The sequence below is a fragment of the Strongylocentrotus purpuratus genome, unplaced genomic scaffold (assembly GCF_000002235.5).
Source record: "Strongylocentrotus purpuratus isolate Spur 01 unplaced genomic scaffold, Spur_5.0 spur5_scaffold_5, whole genome shotgun sequence".
Lineage (NCBI taxonomy): Eukaryota > Metazoa > Echinodermata > Echinoidea > Camarodonta > Strongylocentrotidae > Strongylocentrotus > Strongylocentrotus purpuratus.
Genome location: NW_022145611.1, coordinates 43,707,933 through 43,723,519, shown reverse-complemented (window position 1 = coordinate 43,723,519; position 15,587 = coordinate 43,707,933). Strand labels below are relative to the sequence as shown.

Below are 15,587 nucleotides of genomic sequence, written 5' to 3'. Positions count from 1 at the left end.
ACTAAAAATTGGTTCCCATGGATATAATAAGTGTGAAGAACCCGTCTGTAGCAGCCACCTGTCTATAAAGGCTATGTTTTTGTTGGTTTTTCTTTGCATAAGTTGTTATGCTTAATATTATTAATGTTATCATTTTAATCATCATTATTATCATCGTCTTTTATACATGTATTATCATTAGAGTTGTTATTATAATAAGTAGTATTGTAATTATTATTAACGCCGAACACACATAATACATGGGTCCCCGGTCTTCGGTCTTCGTTTTCTAAAACACCCTGGGGTATTTTGGAAAACGAAGATCGAAGACTGGGGATCATCTCATTGACGCACGTACGTGTGCGCACATGGTCCCCGGTCTTCGTTCTTCGATCTTCATTTTCCAAACACCCATTGACTGTGCTAGTATTAGCAAGGAGTTATTACATTGGTATTAGTACCATCATTGCCAGAAACTCACATTTACTTTTACGATTTGGTTCAGTTAAAAATAGACATATTTGGTGTTCAAGGTTCCATACCAAGGTACAAGAACAATGGTTATATATAACAGGCTATAATAAAAGAGAACTATATGTGAATCAGTTTCTATCCCTCCATTGTGTTTGTTTATACACCTGCACAGCTTGCTACCATGTATAGAGTACCTCATCCATACACACCATACAACCATGTACCTTATGTGCATCTAGTTTGGATCCATCATTCTCACTTGTCAAGGATAATGCTACACAAACTTGCAAAAATCAATGTTTGAAGTCTCTACCACCATCCACAATCAAATTGACTGGGCAAAATTGATGATAGAAGTATTCCCTCTCTTGAAAACCCCAATATAATCATTGGCATATAATTATCATGATCCTAAAAGATCTTGAATATTTTCTCATTTAATAGCAATTGAGAAAGTATTGATTTAATATCATGAACAAAAATTATTCTTTTCATTTCAAAATCGTTTAGTCAAGGAGGCCTAATTAATTGATTTTTTTCGATGGTAAGCTTTTAATGAATAAAATTCACTATAAAGATAATAGTACACGATTTATATGTCCCAACTGCAAATTGTTTGTGTGTGTCGTTTCTTTCTCATTTCCTAAAATATATTTGGTTATAATAGAAGCTGAATCCAAAATATGTAATTCATTCTAAAATCTCATAACTACTACTTTAATTAGACAATGAGAATCAACAAATAAGTTATCTTTACTTAATTGGACAAAAGTCGAAGAAATAACCATCTCTAGTGGGTCTATGAAACAGGCGATTTAAAGGCTGACTCAAAATACCCTCTTTTGTTATCCAACCACAAAATAACAAATGCAAACACGTTACATGTAGGTTGACAATTGTTGAGTTTACAGGCACTATAAATAATGCATTGTGACATTCCACTGGTGTCCCATTGATATGTGTATTTCACCTGGATACAATGGCATGCAGCAGGAAGGAAATAAGCAAAACAAACCAAAACTAATGTCACAAAACAGAATATAACCTTTCAAACTTTATTTCCATTCCAGTTTTAAATAGATTTTGCTCTTGTTCTTCCTTATTGACTATATCAATACAGCTTGGTTGTGTAGTATTATCGTGGTTTGTGATGTGGTATTATTTATATTGTGTTTTCACTAATTTGTGGTCATCAAGCTTTACCCACCTTCCTAAACAACACAATCCCCCGTTTTATATCTCTTCAAACTAAATCTCCATTCTAAACTAAAGATTAGGCTTGTGGTAAAGATTCAAAACCATACAGGAATGTGATTGTATGGGCCTAACCAAGGTCTAACAAATTCCACAATAGAATGGAGATTTAGTTTGAAGAGATATAAAACGGGGGATTGTGTTGTTTAGGAAGGTGGTCTCACTATACTAGCAAACAAACACTTATAATAATCATAGTGCATTTGGAGGTGTTCGGACCATGGTTGGATATATGAAAACAACTCCAATTTTTTCAAGTTTGCTTGTTTTTTTCAAAATGGAGAAAATGTACTCATGATGCCTGTAGCCAACTCGTCATGTTTATCTTTCAACCTGGTCGGTCCAAAGTAATACTTTCATTTCTCTTTTCAAACAGCAAACTATATGACTATTATTGAAGCAATGTATGATGTCATCAACCCACCCACACACCATACATGTACACAGTGCAGTCAGTACACCTACTATGGAAACCACTGCTGTTTATAGCAAAATGATGCAGACACCAAGAATTTGAAGCGGATGCACACTGCCACTTTCTAAACATCAATAAAAACAAGATCCAAGGGAGTGGGAGTGGCATTACAGCTCAACAGGAAGCAGTTATGATGTCACTGTGATGTCAGCCTACATCATCATGTGGTTTGCATAACTTCCTTAGATACACTGTATTATTCATTTACGTTTTAACATAATTATGGTATTTCTTTCTATTCACCAGTTTTATTGTTTTCATTTGTGTGGTCAGTAAACAGACAAAAACGTCACTACATGTATATGTTAACTCTGTATCTCCATGTGCACAAACAACCACCCTTCCTGTTTTTCTGTCTACATTACACTGTTTAATTATCTTTTGATATATTGTTTCCGTGCTTGTGTCCATTCTCATGCAAATCCCTTCAGGTGAATCTCGCCTAAGGTGTTATGAACAGTCTAGCACTCGAGGTAATAAAATTCTATTCAGATTCATTTTGAGTGACACAAGTTTACCTTAAAACATATTTGACATTGCAGGTTGTATATCTTGTGTATCTCATCAAACATCAGTTATCATCATATCATCCTGCTAGATGCAAGCATGGGTCACATGATCAAATGACCTTGTCAGGCCACTGTTACAATCAATTTTCTGCATCATTACTCAAACAGGTAAAAACTAACCCTTCTCTGAGAGTAGGTTTTCATATGATGAAGTGCAAATGAGGACAGCTACTTAATTAGATAGACTCAGCTAGGCATGAGAGATAATATCAACACCCAAATGCATTCCAATCATAATGATGTAAAGGTAGGGAAAAAACACTACATGTATATTCTTAATGTTTATTTTTGTAAACACAATTTATGGATTCTTGGACTCAAAATAAAAGCCTTTTTTAAATAATATATAGGCCTATGTATGCCAAACAAAGTAACAAGCACATACCTACATCAGCTCAGATCTCTACCCTAATCATCCACTTCCTCTCTGTATGAATGTGTCTTCAATCGCATCAGGAACATTGTTTTACTACCAGCATATAAATTACTATCTATTTAATAGCCAATACTGTCTCCTAGTTGTCCAACACAATTAACCAGTTAATAGACTTTTAATTGTCTTTGAGGACATAGGTCAAAGTTTAATTGACAAGATGTCACTATCAGGAAATATTCAATAAGATTTAGTGGATTGTTTATCATGCCAATTCTGTGAAGTGTAAATCCTCTTAATATTATCTCTACACATTTCCTTATTTCATTATCATAACATTCCTTCAACAGAATAGAAAGTAAAAGGTATCATATAGCTTGCTACATACTCTTTACTGTAATTATAGTATAGGAGGGAGTTCATGTATGAAGAAATACACATAGGCCTTAACATGCGTATATTCACAGTCTTTCTTTTTGTATGTGATCAATATAGCTTTTCTCTTTCACTACAAATATCACATAGTTACGTTCATGTTGAATTGTTGATACGACAATCACAAATTTAATGAAATCCAAACTTTTCAATAGCATATCTTTAGAAAGAAATGAGCCCTCAAAAATTCAAATCGCATGTGTCATTTGATTTTAAAGTTTGCAGATCTAATTTTAAAGACAACTAGAATTTAAGTAGGTCATAAATTTTACCACAGTAGCCCCAGTGTGTCAGACAACACTAGTTGGTCTGAACTATTAATCTCACGTACCAAGACTTTTGGCATTTGAATTTGTAAGCGAGTGACTTATCTGCCTCTATTTCATATTTGATTGGATAAGAGAGGTAACCAGTGTAAAGCGCTATCAAGCTCAACTGTTAGTATCAGCAAGGGAGACAAGAGTTCAATCTGTTCTCATAATTCATCAACACACGAAGGAAGATGACAGTAAGGATAGATATGAAATTACAAGAGGGGGAAAGGGGGAAGGAGTGAAAGTATCTGGCAGCATTCAATCTATAACATACTAATTTTTGGCATTTTCAAAAAAGGTAATTGGCAAAAGAACTCATTTTTTGCATCAAAGGAGGCTAATAAGGGTCAGGGATATACTTAGAAGCATTCCTCCATGTATATTTTATCAAAGATCATGTGTATTAAAAACCATCCCTATTTTGTCTTATTGTGGATCCTGTCAAATAAGTTCTATCCTTAACTCTACATTATTGTGGTCCATGGAATAAATGCATCATAAACAGTCACAAATGTATCTTTTTAACATTGAGTGTACAGCCCAAGAAATTTTTATTGGGGGGGGGGGGGGGGGACACATTCAGGGACTTCTCTCGTTTGCGTGAAGTCACCAGCAAGAATATACTAAAAAGTATATCAGATACGCTGATTCCACACAATAAACTTAAATATAGGCCATATATAGGCCCTACATGTTGGTGTTATTTTCCCCTCTATATTCAACGACACACTAGACAGGACATGTTTTAATAATGTTTTTAATAATCTTACTGAATTTTATTGGAATCTAATAATAAAGACAGTTCGGGCCATAGATGTGAGCCTCAATAAAACTTTGATCCTCCAGAGATTAATTTATGACTTTCATTAGTAATAAATCCTCTTTCAATAATAAATGCCAAGGGGAATGCATTCACATGGCCTAAAGATTAAAATCCAATTTTTCAACAACTCATCATTTTGACCTGCACATTTATGAAACTGGGTCAGAGTTTAATTTATTGGCTGAGTTCCAGACGTGTAGGATAATTTCATTCCCCATCTCACTCCCCCTCTTCCTCCTCTCTTCCCCCTTCATCCTCCCACTCTATTGCACAGGGAATACACCATTTGAAAAAGAAGGAAAAAAGCAATTAAGGAAGTAATTACATCATTTCATTCACATTCGACCGATTCAGTAACAATTTCTGGCATCCTTAACAGCATCCTGCTATCAGATAACGATGACATGTTCTTTTTTATCACGTCTTCCTTTTCTTCTTCTCCACATGGCAAGAAGAGGGGCTTACTACATTCACAGAACCCCTGGAGATGGGATGTCTACCAAGTTCAAACGGTCAAAGGGTTGCCTTCTAAACTCAGACAAATGTACATGTAGAATATAACAGAAGTGATTTATGACAGTTACTGTATAGTATGTTAGTATGCTTACATGTACAGTGTATGTTTTGTGGTTTCTCACATACCTTGTAGGTCATACCACGCATCAATGATAACATAATAGTTATAATGTTGTGTACATCAACAACATAACTGTCTAGTCTTAGTCTATGGATGGAATACATTTGTTTGGGAGTGGTGTAATGCTGACTTGTTTTTAATTCATTATTACATTGCATACAGACAGACAGCACAGATTGACTTAACTCAATCAAAATCATTGCTCTCATGTAAAGTATTAGTTAAGGTCTACACCACATACCCAGTAACTTGATGAAAAATAATTGCATTTTCCCCACCAAATATGGTTACATGAAAGAATCAATTCGTTTGGGATTCCTTTGCAAGCAATACAACAAACGTCATTAATGAAATGAAAGATGGTTCACTTTATATACATATAATACAATTCACTTGTAAGCAGAAAGACTTCATGCACGGTTTCTTGAGTATACCTAGAAATACGGCTACGGCCCTACACCTACATCATTACCCTATTCTTTTTCCCTATTTCTGATCAGAGAGTTCCACGTCTTGTAGAAAGACTATATAGAGGTGAAGATTGACATTTCTGCTTATCTTTTCTTTCAGGAGGAGATTGATTAGAATTATCTACTAGAAAGGAGAGGCCCATTACCAATAACATATCGCTAGCTAGGTATCTAAACACAAGCATCTGCCATGGTATTAGATGTCTTCAAAATAAAGGCTTCAACTTTTTGACAATGTCAAGTGGTATCTCATTCGTAGATTGCATGAATTACTACGGATCACATTTTCCCAAGAGGAGTGGTCAGTCACTGCCCCCATCCATCTCCCAGTGACTATGCAGTGACGATGGGCTTGTGATTTATGTAGACCTTACATGAAATACAATTTCAAGAAATTATGTTTCTGTGATTTATTTGAATATTCAGCATCATTAGTTACATGTATTTGGTGAAATTGAGATACTTTGGTTTCATACAGATCTTGTCATATACCCCATGTGATGCTTTGTATGTATGAATAAGATTATTAGCAACTAAAAGGACATTATACTTACAATACTACATGTAGCTTTAGGAGCTTATGTATTCCAAGAAGGTTTTTTTATTAAAATTACTTCAGTTTGCCCAACTACAGTGTATGTATATTCCAAGTTCCAAAATTTTCTAAAGTTTCACAGAATCATTCATTTATCTCAACTTGTTATATTTTCTGAAGTATTTTGAAGCAGACTATTTATCTTATATATTTCAGAGACATATATCTACACATATGTACATGTTTTTAGATGCTAAGTGTTTTGTGATATTCTACGTTGTAACCCATCTCCTCTTTATATTCATTATCATTGCAATTACACTCAGCTCATACTCCACTCAATAACTTTTAAATCACATATCAATCTAATGGTAGAGGGATGCATCACTGGAACTAGTGATCATCTAAATCCCATTAATTTTCAAGGCCTCAGTTATACAGATAAAGAAAAAAAATTGAGAACATTTAATGGGATCTGACTCTATTTAAGAAGAAAAAATGAACGGGTAAAAATGGAAGGAGTCTCCTGACCACTGACCTATGAAATAGGACATGGTCTGGTGATCAGGGACATCATATATTGTATGATAGGAATCTAGGATGATATGGACTTCAATGAAGTGACACATTCAAGTTTTCAAGAAAACTGGACAGTAACCCCTTACACCCCCTCCCCCCCCCCCCCCCCCCCCCCCCACAAAAGAAATTAGTTGTTGTGCTTACTTAACTTAGCTTTTTGTTGTGCTTACAACAAAATAATTTTTTTAATGAATGAACATTGAACAATGCTGCTACCCCCTCCCTAAAAAAAATGTATAACATCATTATCTACTCTAAATCCTATTCTTTGTATGAAAACATTATAATTTGGTTACTGTGAATGAGCTACAATTTAGAAGATAAGTGTAGTGTGGCATATGCTCAGTCCCAGGTCAGTTACTGCCCTAGATATATCAACCCATTCTACTGAATAACTCTCTCTCTCTTTCTCTCTCTCTCTCTCTTTCTCTCTCAATACTATTGTAAAATGACTCACTCTCTCTCAAACCAGCCACTCCCGAATCCCATCTTAAATTGGCAGACTGTTTATGTACCACAGGCAAAATAGGTCCTTAAGATGCATATCAATTAAAAGACTGGAGGGAAAGCCTATGGGCAGATAAACATAACCAATCGCTTTTCAGTAATCACCTAGCGAGGTCACATCGAGTCACCATATCAAGACTTCCAGACAGAACTAATGTACTATTAAGCCAAATGGATTTCAGATGCAACTGTCAGAAACCAGTACTGAGATGCTGTTTACAAAATTTCATGGGAATTTCTCAAACCATAAAGCTAAAGGCAGTAGGTATGCATCTGTCAAAATTAGATTTTCTATTGTTTACATCCTTTCCACAGGAAATAAATTGGTCTGTTTTTGCAGACATCTTTAGTCTCTGACCCACATGTACCTAAACTACCAGCCACTACTAGCAATAATCATCTATTGGATGTCATAAAAGGTCGCCATTGTATATAGGAGTGTCTGCTTACGATGGCTCCATCATTGCTCAACATCCCAATGCCAAAAGAGCATCTGGTAGAGATCCAAATCTTCAACACACAATGTCACTATACCATGAAGACAAGCTTGTCTTCTACAGTCATTTCATTGTCACACAGGGCTTAGTTCAATGTTGAAAATAGAAGGCATCTTAAAGAGAAATTTTAGTTTGTTGAGCAAAATGTTGAATATGAAATCATGAGCAAACCATTTGATAATTAACAATAATTCTGTCTGGCTTTGGTCGGCCTCAGATATGAATTCCCTGCATGAATCTGATTTTAACTTCTCTGTCACTTTGAGCCCTTGATAATTGTTTCTCATATCATGTTTTCCAAAGAGGAAATCCCTTATTATCTATGCCACGATGATGTTCGTTTTCGAAGCAGTAGAAAGAATCTCAACCACTCGCAAAATTTGTGATAGCTCCATAAAAGCTAAAGCTTGAGGTTTGAACAGTATGCGATCAAGATTTAGCTATCCTCTTATCATCCCCAGCCATTCTTCTGTTCATACATGGTGATAAGGTTTATGATCTAGTCATGTTCAGAAATGTTGTGAAACATTATAACATTCCAGGTGTTACTTCAGGAGTGTGATAGTGTAGGACTAGTGGATGATTTGCAGTGTAACCTTCCCTGGATCATCTCCCTAGACAAGGCAAGCCTTGGGACCATCCTGTTCAGATCTCACTGGATTTCAAGCTCCATTTCATACACCAACTCCCATTCTCTCCACACAAACAAACATAATAGCATTACGATATGGTATGTGAAATCTGAGTAGACTTGTGGGGATGTATGTTGTGAGAGTTATCAGCCGTTGCAGCGAGCACACTATGAGCTGTAGAGACAAGTTAATGTAGGCAAATATACTCCATAATCAATCCTGATTGAGATCAAACCATAATGTCTGAATGAAAAAAAGATCATAATTGATTATCAATATTTGTAAAATGCTTGAACACTTTTTTCTCCATGTTTCATCATTTTCTTTTCTTGCTTTACTAGATGTAGGCCTAAGCTTAGTATAATCTATATAATCTATCTTTTTACGGTCCTTTAAGAGGTTATTATCTCTGTAAATATGAAGGTCTATCAGAATTCAATAGTATAATCTGTTTCACTATTTCCTTTGTTATTAATTTTTTTCTTAATCTCAGGTTATCCTTTTTAGTATGTATTCTATTGAATATTCTATCAAGGTTTTCATCTTTTATCTCTTCTTCATTTATAAACCTTTGAATATGATCCATTCTCTTGAATCCCAATCTCCAAATCTTGATTTATGAGCAACATGTGTTAAATTCAGCCAAGCATCCATTCTCAGAATTCATAATGATTCTTCTCGACACCTCTTCAGGTTCTTTCTCCCAACTCAATATGGGCTGACTGCAATGACTGTAACTCAGCACTATCCAAATTCAAACCAAATGTAACAGTAGAAGTCTCTATAGGCATCCACTGAAAGTGAAGGCCAAAACAAACAGAACAACATTCATGCAATGAACTTGAACTGAGACTGTAATGCAGGGGGATTGACCTCTAGATTAACCCGTTCCTATATATCAAATGCTGGGCGTCACTGCCACAATTTTGTCAAATCTTTCAGCGGCTTTATAAGCTTTTGTTCCTGGTTGACAGATGAAAGGACTATGGAGCTCTTATGCACGATTCTTTCTGAAGGCTGTAAGTCGAACTGTTATAGAAGCCAGGATGAAAAGTGCCATTGCTTGTCTATATGTAAGGTCTCCTGCATTCTTCAACTGTTTTGCAGGGCTTCAGTCATGTGCTGTGTGTAATGTTATTTAATGCTTCAAGGAGTCTCACAATTTGTTTTTATATAAAGCTTCTGTGCACATGTATTGTTTATGCGATTACATACCTACATCATGAAACATGACATGAATTTTAGTACAAGAGGTTATAGGTCAACAAAGACTTGATGATAACGACTTGATGATAAATACCCCTATACCCTTTTCTAACTGCACCGATTTTCATCGGATGCATCCGGACGCATCCGATGAAAGTGCCAGTTAGAAAGCAACAGAGGAGAAAAAGGCGATTAAATAGCCGATGAAAAGAAGAGAAATAGGCGATTAAATTCTCCTGCTCTAGAGCAGGAGAAATTCTCATTCTATCGGTGTGACACCGATGAAACGTGCAGTTAGAAAACGTTCGGGAGAAAAGGGCCATTAAAACAGCGATTAAAATGGTCAAAGGTCGCAGTATACGCGCGCTTTACCGTAACCAGCTGTGTTTGTTGACTTATGGTTGAACAAGCTGCATGCTAGCTAGATGGAGCGCGGGCTTAATAATTACGTAATAATTCTTCACTTCCGGCAAGGGCTCGCCACAGCGAGTGAATTTTACCGGCAGTTAGAAACCGACAGGGGGAAAACTGCGGTTTCACCTTTGTTTACATAAGGAAAATTCAATCGGTATTTTCATCGGTATGACTCCGATAGAGTGCAGTTAGAAAAGGGTATTAGTCTATCATCATCCAAACTTTGACTGAGCTACTCACCCTGCATTCATAGAAGCCTTATCTCTGTAAGATGTAGGTCTGATGAGACCGTCAAATGCCTCCCTACTAGGCCTCTGTGGACTGTTGACCAGCGATGTATTCAAGTTCTCAATGCTCCCAGAGTAGTTAGATCCAGAGCTGTAGCCAGGATTCCCATTCTGTCCTGGTGTCCTGTAGTTTCCTGGAGAAGGTTTCCTTGTTGGGGTTGCAGGTCCGATACCATCCAGGCTTCCTATTGATGCTGCCTCGTTGCTGTTGCTAGATGCCATCGAATCACGGTCTCCACGCTGTTTCTTCTTACGTCCTGTTCCTGTTCCAGTCGACTTTCCATTTTGCTTGGAACCCTTCTCTGGTTTGCGAAGCATTGACAGTTCTTCAGCATGATTGATACCTGTGTCAATTAATGTTATTTATTTAAAAAAATCAATTTCAATAGGGCCTACACGTACGTGTAAGGAACATCAGTTTTACAACTATGTCAGGAAGTGAAATGAACATTATCCTAATTATCTTCTTAATTTCATGTATGTCTTGCATAATTTTCTTTATAAATACTAGAAAATTTATGAGAAGAGTTTTGCCATATAATAAGCATGCAAAATATTATATATAAAGTCCATTCCAAATGTATTTCTTACCTAACTCATTGCAGACTTCTTGAACAGCAAAGACGACATTCTTGGAGAAGTCGACCCTTCGGTCAACGAGTTGCATATCAGGTAGCTGTAGTCTGAGGGTCTTATGGCAGGGGGTGAAGTGAAGCTTGGTACCAGCTTGGACACGATAGTTATTAAGGGTCAATCTGGTCTTATGCAACCATATCTTCTTCTCTTCCCACCACACCATGTGGTCTGACCAGTCGATCTGCACACCTGTAGAGTACGGATAGAAGGAATGGGTGTGGTTAGCAAACATCCTTTGGTCTAGACTAGTTGTAACATATAGACTGGTATAGAATTCCCTTCAATCTAAAGACAATGTCAAAGTAGATACTGCACTTGTGGACTTCTGCAAGTCCCTTGAAGAAAAGCTCTGAGAAAGAAATAACTACTACATGTATGTTAAACTATTCTAGAACATAGTAAGGAGTGAGTAAATTATATTGTATCATAACAGTCTAAATTACCTTTCTACACAATCGCACATGTTAAAAGTAAGCATTTATATCGTCGCTGTTTTCACGAAGTGATGGTAGTGAAAAAAAATTGCATTCACTTTGCGTGACGATTTTCCTTACTACCGTCACTTCGTGAAAACAATTATGAGGAACATATTGCTAACCAAACCTTTTGCCGTGCTATACTGTAGCCTATGTTTAAAGGTAATACAAAGTTTTGGGAATTTTCGAAAATTGGGTGGTGGTGATTCTTTTCAATTTTTATATATTTGGATAAAAATGGATACCCCTGTGGATGTAATATAAGCACTAGAAAATTTAACCCCTCAAACACTTCTGCTTTCGAGAAAAATTGAATATAAAAATTTACCGGTGCTCCCGGTAAATTATGATAAATTTCAAATAGTGCCGTACGGCCGTACAATGGTAGCTGCGACCATGAACATTTCAGAATATGTAGTTGTGATATATAATTTCCAAACGGGAATAGTTAATCGGTCGATATTAGTCAAGAAGCATTGTTTTATAGCTTAATGAATATCTTGACCTTGAGAGGGAGCTATACAACATAAAGAGTTTATTATTTATAATTTCATAACTTTAAAATCGATTTCAACCGCGACAACGATCACTGAATATTGTAGGGTCACATATGCTTCTAATATGTTCATTTGAACCAAATTCACGACCCCATACCAAAACTTTGTATTACCTTTAATGTCAACCTTCACAAAATGAACAAAGTGAGTTTAACTAGAAATAATTTTGACCAGATAATAACTTGTTTTTCCCTCATGCTGATTCTAGTTAAATGAGTATCCCATTCACAAATGGTAGCTCATCAAATCATTAGCCAAATACAAGGCCTATTCTAAAACAGGCTCAAGCATACAGTGCAGGAAGAAAATAAATGTTAGCTGTTATTTGTTGTACCAGCTTTGGAATGTAATTCGTATCATATACCGAGTAACAAAAATCTACGGTGTGTTTCAGCTAGCTTGTGAAAAACAAAGGCAAACAAAAATTCTATTAATTCAATCATTTACATGTATGCAATGTAAATAAGCCTTTTGTGAAAGCTAAAAAAACAAACAATTTCCTTCCTGTTGAAGGATAGCACAGTGGGTTAACCCACACATATACTCTCTCATTTTTGTGCTTCAAACACACAATTGTAAACAAATCAAATCAAATTGGAGCATTATGGACATGTGCATTGTGCATCTGTACTCCTCAATCTCTAAATCTACATGAATAACAAACAATTTTTATGATCCCCTCAAAGATTGTCAATCTCCCATACAAAACTCTCATCAAAAGTCATCTCATAAACACTGAAGAAATAATGGTCACCCTAAAAATTTAATCACTATCTTTCTACTGATATTAAATCTTATGAAAATAGACATCATATTAAAAAAAACAGCCACAATGGAGAGCAAAGTAATATAATCCTTATCGAGAAGAAATATCAGCTGCAGAGAGTACATGTACCTTGCATGTATCATTCAGACTTTAAAAAATGTATCCTAGAAAAAACACCTACTGTAACTATGTCTGTTACACAAATACATTTACAGAAATGTATGCTCTATTGGCAATTTTATAGCTACATGTAACAATCCACACCCACATAATTAATGGAGTACCTGAAATTCATTTTCAAAAAATTCAAGAGAGAACCATGAAGGCTTGCCTATACTGTACATGTAGCTTGGTTCATGAATATCAATACAATAGCAGGTTTAACAGATCTGTCCAATTCATCATAGAGATTAACCTTTACTGAAAGGCAAATACAGAGTTTGCTTATTACAGTAATCACTAACACGTACATGTGCATGTAGCTCTAGAGGGGAGCTGCAGGAAAGATGATTAATTGCACAGAGAAATTGGCAAATATAAATAGAAAGAATGCTTTTGTAAAAAAAAAGAGCAGAATATACATGTATGTAGCACTTCAGCTCATACAAAGGAATTACTACATGTACAGAGAATACATACTTATCGCATTCCAAATACATTTGTAATAATTTCTAATATTGACATATTAGCACCTGCAAACCCTTCAGACATATACTGTAATAATTTGATATTCTTTAAGAATCAGATAATAAATGTATACAATTCGGGGAATTCTGATCTCTTAATACAGCATTCATACTATTCACATTTTAAACTATTAAAGGGGAAGTCCACCCTGAAATTAAGTTAGTTTTAATAGGAGTAGAAAAATGAGAGAAACAAGTCAGTGAAAGTTTGAGCAAATTCTGATTAAAAATAAGGAAGTTAGGATTTGTGAAGTTGTGATCAATCAAACACAAATTGGCAACTCTATGACGTATCATGCGAGTTCAACTTCCATTTGCTCAGTACTAAAAAAATCTAAAATTTTCATTTTCCCTCAAGAAAAATTTCAACCATACATGCACCCTAAATATAATAATTGCAAATATGTTTCTATACTCCCCCTGCAAGGAACAAATGTATATTCCGTCATCAATAACGAAGAAAACATGATTTTATGGAATATTATGCACAAAGCAAATGAAGGAGAGCTCGTATAATAAGTCACAGAGTTGCCAATTTGTATTTGATTGATCACAACTTCAATAATTCATAACTTTCTTATTTTCATTCAGAATTTGCTCAAACTTTCACTAACCTGATTTTCTTATTATTCTGCCTCTATCGAAACAAACTTATTTTGGGGGTGGACTTTCCCTTTAAGGATTTGTTGTGAAAGGAACTTGTAAAAAGATGAGAAATGTTAGCTTTATTCATTCTACAATAACCAAAGTTTATCTGAAAAGGTACAAACCTGATATTCAATTGTCAAAGCACCATTCTCTTTAAAAAGTAATTGCCCACAGCATTGCCACACAAACAGAGCAATTGCACAGTTTAGATTTAAAGATCATACCATAAAGAGATACGGTAGGTCTTAATATAGAAAATGGGCCACCAATCACATGATGTATAAGGTGGGAAGTTACCTAGCAAATAATTGTAATGTGAGATGGTCTCTCTCTGAAGAATGATCCATATCTATGTCATTTTGTAATGTTTAGCTGGCATTAGTGGCAATGTGTTGTAACACAAATATCCCACCTCATGATCAACATGTGACCTAGACAGCTGAATATCAACTTCATTTTGTGAAGTTCCTACTGGTAGAAAAAGGAAGTCCTGTGATCGTTATTCTCACATTTTGAAAATCCTTTACAGTGTATATTCGCAACATATTTGGTTTTGTTTTCTCCATTTTCAACAAAATCTAAGCTACTTACATTGTACATTCCTTCCTTTCAAAAGTTGTTTTACTTTCTCTTTGTCTGAATCTACATGAAGGTAACACTATTTGATGAATAGGCCTGAATGGTTTTGTGTGAAAAGAAAATATAGGCTTACAAGAATCTCTGTCTAAAACATTATGTTCTACATTAATTATGCTATAGTGCATATGATATTTACAATGTTACTGACTGAGAACAGTAGTTTAACCCCTTTAAAGCAGCAGGAATGACCTGAAGCAACCCCCTCCCTGCAGAGAATCAGCCAAGCTATGTATGGTCATCGGGGTCTTTAGGGGGCAAGAGATGGTTTGCATTGCTGGTGTGTGTGTGTGCTACAGAACAAACATCTCGGTCAAGGCTTTAACAGTCTGCTACAATATGTGCCTGTGTGCAGCACAAGCACAGCAGTCCTATACATGTGTAACAGTTGCAGTTAGGTTGTGTTCAAACTTAACATTCATTGAGTTGTTTGACTAATTGAAATCATACATGTTATCATCATTACAAGCTGTAAGCTAGCAAATGAAGTGCGGTCTTAATTTAAAGCTAAAGCGTCCCATGCATCATAAAATTGTAAGTGGGCCTACAAATACAGCAACAATTATTTCTAATCAATATTTCCCATCAAGAAATTTACATTTGATTTCTCCTTGTCGAATTAAGTACATGTACATAAAAATTGACCTCGTGGTAAGACTTAATAATGCTAAACATATTAAAGATGACTCATTTATCTCACTTAAATATAGTCGGGTACATGT

General features: G+C 35.5%; 1 protein-coding gene across 2 annotated transcripts in view; it reads right to left on the bottom strand.

The window, feature by feature from the left end:
• LOC579736 (fermitin family homolog 2) overlaps positions 1-15,587 on the bottom strand; it is a 61,608-nt gene that overhangs the window by 32,757 nt on the left and 13,264 nt on the right. For both annotated transcript variants that reach the window (XM_779834.5, XM_011666551.2), the window contains exons 3-4: positions 11,052-11,285; positions 10,414-10,804 (exon numbers count right to left, since the gene is read on the bottom strand). In XM_779834.5, coding sequence (XP_784927.2) covers positions 10,414-10,804; positions 11,052-11,285 — 625 coding nt within the window. The remainder of the gene's footprint in view (positions 1-10,413; positions 10,805-11,051; positions 11,286-15,587) is intronic.